General features: G+C 41.6%; 1 protein-coding gene across 1 annotated transcript; it reads right to left on the bottom strand.

Annotated features, from left to right (window-relative positions):
• Positions 1 to 191: 191 nt before the first annotated feature.
• fam98b (family with sequence similarity 98 member B) lies at positions 192 to 4,545 on the bottom strand. Its single transcript, XM_064321818.1, has 8 exons — positions 4,377 to 4,545; positions 4,040 to 4,188; positions 3,773 to 3,901; positions 2,842 to 3,020; positions 2,365 to 2,445; positions 2,062 to 2,178; positions 1,104 to 1,271; positions 192 to 957 (listed from the first exon to the last, which is right to left on the bottom strand). Exons 1-8 carry the CDS (start codon positions 4,412 to 4,414, stop codon positions 637 to 639), a joined length of 1,182 nt encoding a protein of 393 aa, XP_064177888.1. The 5' UTR covers positions 4,415 to 4,545; the 3' UTR covers positions 192 to 636.
• Between the last annotated feature and the right edge of the window lie 1,517 nt (positions 4,546 to 6,062).

Below are 6,062 nucleotides of genomic sequence, written 5' to 3'. Positions count from 1 at the left end.
TAACAGACTACCAAGAAGGGGGGGGGGGGGGTTCATTTTGAATTTCTTGAATCCTCAATGCTTCAATTTAAATAGTCATGTACTGGCATATCAATGGTAACATGAGCAACAAATAAATTAAAATCCATATAGCTGAGGTCATAAGTAAACTGCATTTTCCATTAAAAAAGAAATCTGCCCAAACCTTTGAAAAATATTTAAGTACCTGTTTTTATTTGAGACTAATAGTTAACTAATAGTTCTAAAAAAGAGCCATGTTTTAAAAAAACAATAATTAAAAATAGAATTCCACATCCTGTGAAATGTACTTTCATAACTGGACAAAGTAAGCATGCCATTATCTTAAAAAAAATGTGAAGCCTAAATGATCAAAATGTGTCAGGATGTTTGTCATTAGAGTAGTCCCAATTTATTCACTCTGTAACTTCACACAAAACTCATCTAAAAACTCAAAAAGTTTAAATACTGAAAAAGGAATTCATGATTTGCAACTTTCATCATTAGTCTATGAACTACACACCAAAGGAAGCCCTAACTTCCTGCCCCTACAGAGGCAGCAATCTCAGTTGTCCTCTACTGAGACAAAGTGTAATACTCATTTCCGATTCCATGTTCAAAATGGAAAAAAAAACTGCTTCAATAATAATCTCCCCCCTTCCCCTTATAATATCCACTTCCTCCCCCTCCCTGGTGGCCCCACCCACCTTTCCCCCCTCCCTGGTGGCCCCACCCACCTTTCCCTCCTCCGTCGTTGCCCCATCCACCTTTCCCCCCTCCCTCTCGACCCCCCCAGCCACCCTTCCCACCACCCCCACCTCCTCGTCCACCCCCTCGTCCACCCCACCCGCCGCCTCTCCCTCCTCCTTCCTGCCTCTTCTGCCATGGGGGCATCTCGGGGGGAGGGGCTTCGATTTCCGATGGGCGTCCACCTCGATCGGGCACCCTGCCCATTAGGATCTGTGAGAGGAGAGCATGCAGTTCAGACCTCCATTCAACATCAGTATGAGCCGTGCCCAGGACAGGAATCCAAGGTACCAGAGAAGTTAAGACACTGACTATGCTACTAATACACAATGTCTCGCGTCTACAGCAGGGTTTCCTACCTTGTTAATAGCACAGGTGGTCTTCTCCCGACTTGAGCCACTGCTCGTTTTCACAACATTGCAAATGTCCTCTCTGGCAGCAAGCAGGTGTTCAAGGCTTACTGATGTCTTAATTTTCAATGAATGTCTCTTTGGCTGATAGACTTTAGCCATACTGTCTATCTGGTCCTAACAACAACAGAAAAAGGCCATAACACACCACATCAAAATTATTGATATACAAGACACATACAGTGATTAATCACAGAGTGAGTGACAGACATTTATAGGCATTTAGCAGATGCTGTCTAGAGCGACAGACAACTTTTACATTGCATTTACATTGTACCCATTTAGACAGCTGGATATATACTGAAGCAATACAGGTTAAGTACCTTGCTCAATTTGGTACAACTCAGGACAACAGCTCTCTTCGTGTACATGTAACTATAGAGACGATACATATAGCTACACTACTATGTGTCGTCTCCACGGATACATGAAGAGAGCTGTTGTCCTAAGTGATGGACTTGACAGAGAGAAATGGAGAGTTCAAAGAGAAATAATTTGCTTACGCACCATAGTGGCCTAAACACAGCGCAAAACGGTTGTGATGAAAAGCAAAAAAAAAAAAAAGTTAAAATGTCATAAAAAGGGAGACGCTGCAGAACTAAGGGAAAAAAAACAGCCACAGATGGAAAGCTTAAGTGGACCGTCTGATGCAAGTGGGCACAGGCAAACCACAGAACAATGTGGAACGAAGTCATAATTCACCCACCAACCACTGGTGCTCATCATAGTAGTGAGATACATGTAGTGAGATAACAATATGCCGTGAACCACGGGTGGTCTTCGGAGTAGTGAGACACATATAGTGACATAGCAGCACATCACGTAGCCCATGCTACGCCGCACGCAGTGCCACGCACTGCACACGAATCTCACCCAGGAAGCCCTGTGATCCCCGGGGCTCGCCTACCTTGGCTCTCTCTGACCAGCTGAAGGACTGAACGGTGACGTCCAGGCGCTTGATTAGCATCCTCCTTCGGCACTCGTACTCGGCAGACAGAACCGTGTTGATCTTCTCCAGCTCCGCCTGTTAACTCACAAAAGCAAAACGCGCAGAAGATGGTGTGATGCACGAGAACTTTCGGAAGGTAAATCATTACACAAGTGTAAACCATGAGATATGACAAAAAGGCTAATTTAGCCTAGTCCTCTACATGGCTCATATGCATGCTTAATGAAAAAAACCTTTCAACTACACATTGTATATGCTCACCCACTGTTCGCCACCGATGGAGGACTTCAACACTGGCTTGCCTATGTGCTCCTTTGGAATTCTTTCAAGAATATTACTTATCTATAACAGTAAGACCAGATTGTACACCATTAGCAGCAGGCCAAAATTCATGCTTGTAAAGCAGTTGAACTTCTGTGTAACAATTGGCCATTAACACCTGTGACTGATTGTATCTTGTAATGTGCAATGTACTGAAATCTTGTCCAGCGAACAAGAACACACACAATTACTATAATGAGTGCCCCTCTATTCTGTGGACACACCAATTCTCTGTTATTTTATGTATTATACTTCCTGCCTTGTTTCGTCTCAATCTTTATTCTGTTAGGCTTTACGTCCCCTATCTTGGCCAACTCTCAATTGCAAAAAAAATACAAAATCTTAGATACAATCATAGTAAAATGCAAGTTTATACACATTACTACCTAATGCAATGCAAAGTTGGCAGAAACTCACCTTGGTTTCAATGGTGGAAAATAACTGGGCTGGATCCAGACATTCTGATTCAGATAGACCGAGTACTCTGCAGATGAGCCTGAGATCTGGAGAGGCTGTGTTCTGTTCCACGCTGGTGCTCTCTTGAACTGACTTGGTCTGCATTACCTGTGCAGCCTGCAGCTCTGAACTTAAAAACACTGAAGAAATCAAAACACAAAGGCATGACTGAAACAACTGGAGTCTACAGCATGCAAGTCGCATATCATTAATGTAAATTAAGAACGAGTCATTTTCTGATATCAAAATTTACAGGGCAGTTATGAACATTAACTGATCTGTAAAAGATTTCAAGCATATCAATCAATCAATCAATCAATCAAATTTTATTTATATAGCGTATTTTACAACAGTTGTCACAATACGCTTTACAGACAGCCCTAGCCTAAACCCCCACAGGAGCAAGCCTAGGCAACAGTGGCAAGAAAACTCCCTGTGGCAGATGGGAGAAACCTGAAGGACCAGCTCAAGGGGAACATCCTCCTTGTCGGCCCGGTGCGACTGGTGACCAGCTGTCAGCCGTTATGCAAGATTATAAGTGATGTGGCTCAGATGATGGGTGGGGCCAGGTGGCGGTGATGGGGAACAGCAGGTGGCGGCAGATGTGGGCAGGGTGGAGGCAATGACGAAGGAGGGGCTGGATCGCAGAGGTGGGGGAGACCAGACGACTCTCGAAGCACTGATAACTCACCAAACAATTTCTATTAACATATTCACTGCCTCCAGCAATTATAAACAATCTGAAACCTAGGTTTGTATTAAGAAAATGAAATTGTATTAAAATTACCTGAGTATAAGAAATATATTTATGTTTACAAATTATATGCCATATGTAAACAATTTTTGAAGGGTATTCTGAATAGCTTTCATTATGTATGACATCTAGACTCACAGATCAGTTTTAGACAGTCATCTTTATTTTTTAGTCTCTGTTGCACATCCCCCGAGACTAGAGTTGCATATGGGCAGGACAGCTCTTTCAGCAACCCGCTAATCTCAAACTGAAGTCCATCAATGTCACCTGGGAAACGACAAAAAATAGTATTATAATACTACGACAATAATAATAATAAGAATAATACATTTGCCGCGTGTGTTTCGGCGTGTGTGACACACTGACACCGAAATACAAGTTTAGAAAGAAATAGTACTGCATTACCTGGGTCGGCAGACAGATTTTCTTCTAAGCAGCACAAGCGTTTCAGTCGAGAAGTTAACCATACGCACAGATCTATATACTCGGGTGAAGACAAACCGCCTTCGGATGCTTTTACAAGGACTTCTTCATTCAGCAAAGGCCCATTATACCTGTACACAGTGGAAGTCGTTTATTTGTAGCAAGGTATACTGAAAACAAAGTAGCTAACCAACAGTAGGAAAAAATCTAGCAACTAGAACTCACTGTGGACCATCATGTGCAAAGAACTAGCTAGCACACGGCTTTATTATTTTTGTTATGATAATCGTAATAAGTGTCCGTTAGCATTCTTGCTTACCCGAGCTGTTCCAAAATGTCCAGGATATCGTACTCCATTGTGGAAATGAGCTGTGGAAACACAAGTCTACGTCGATCTCATGTTATAGATGAAGGTAAATGCCTTCCATTTTTATACAAGCTGCTGAGCTGCAGTAAGTGGCGTGTGTGTAACTGGAAATTGAGTCCTAAGTGGAGTCAGAATACTAACTGATAGTTCCAAGGCAAACCGCTTGCGAAACGTAATGCAGGTGATACGGGTTCGTTAAATCCGCAAAAAATGATTCATTTAAATATCAAATTGATTCTTTGATCATTCATGGTGTTTGTGCTACTGTACAATCCAGTGGCTTTTTTCATATTCGCAGCGAGCAGTTTTGTCTATGCTATACACAAATTCAATAGGACTCTGCTATTTACTGCGAACGCGTATTTTAAGGCAACTGAATAGCCTTATCAAAGCCTGCTCTGAAAGTAAGTCTGCATAATAATAATAATAATAATAATAATAATAATAATAAATAAATAAAAGTCATACCACCTGCAGCCATACCACCGTGCACCCTGCTCCTGCCAAACGGCTGAAGGTAAGTAAGTGAGGTCTCCCATTCGTTGAAGTTGGTGGGCCAGTAGGTATTCCATCTGGCCAAATGATCCCCAGTGCCCCAGTGTAGCGATGGGGACACTTTGCTGTAGGACAGTGATTCTCAACCTTTTTGCCCCCAGGGCCCCCCGTGTCCATGGAAATATTCCAGGACTTGAGGTAAGTCACTGTACAATTCTTGTGAAGTGTGAGAAAAGCATACATGTATAAAAAGTGCTGTAATGTCTACACAGTGAAACCAAAATGTTTAAAAATTCCCTTTAATAAAAGCTGAGAATCTGCACTTTAACCATTTGAATTGATTACAAATCTAAAATTGTGGAGTAGAGATATGAATTGTTTGATTACAAATCTAAAATGGAAGCCAAAAAGCCAAGCGTTATGATCTCACTGTACATAATCAGTGTGCTCGTTCCAGTAGATGCTTTTTAAAGGCCCCACTCCTGTTCTTGAACTAGGAGAAAAAACAGCTTCCTACTTCATCCCATGCAGTCAAAACATCCTCAAACATGAAACAATTGTCCTGTTACACAACTTCAAAGCTCTTTTTCAGGACGTTATCACTGAAGTGCAACTTCTTTTACATAGTCAATGGGCTCTATTATTTGCAGTGTTGCTTGCATGTGTGTCAAATTATAAGTTCTATTTTTACTGTGTGTGTATCTTAACAATCTTGTTTTAAATGTACTACAAAGTTACTAACTTGGCCAGGTCTCCTTCAGAAAAGAGACTTTCAATCTCAAAGGACTTTCTGGTTATATAAAGGCTAAATAAAAAAGGGGTAAGCATTCCCAATACTCACATCATTTTTCATGGTAGCAGATTGTTATATGTCCTACCAAACACGTTTGATTGCTTGTTACATACCCAACAAGTAATTGTTGTCTTTACACTTCAGTTCCAATTCAGACTATTTCAATGTTCTTGTCTTAAAGTGTGTGCGTTGGACATGGTCACAGTAAATGTTGTGCAGCAAAGTATCCTTGAACTGGTCCAGTGCAGATCATTCAGCTGGTTTTGGAGACAGTAGGGAATGCTCATCTGCTGCAGTTATTTGGTGCTATAGTCTCCCATACTTTCCCCTTAAATTTTAGCCTTCCTACC

Source organism: Anguilla rostrata, chromosome 1 (genome assembly GCF_018555375.3).
Source record: "Anguilla rostrata isolate EN2019 chromosome 1, ASM1855537v3, whole genome shotgun sequence".
Classification (NCBI taxonomy): Eukaryota; Metazoa; Chordata; class Actinopteri; order Anguilliformes; family Anguillidae; genus Anguilla; species Anguilla rostrata.
This window is presented reverse-complemented; position numbering and strand designations above follow the sequence as displayed.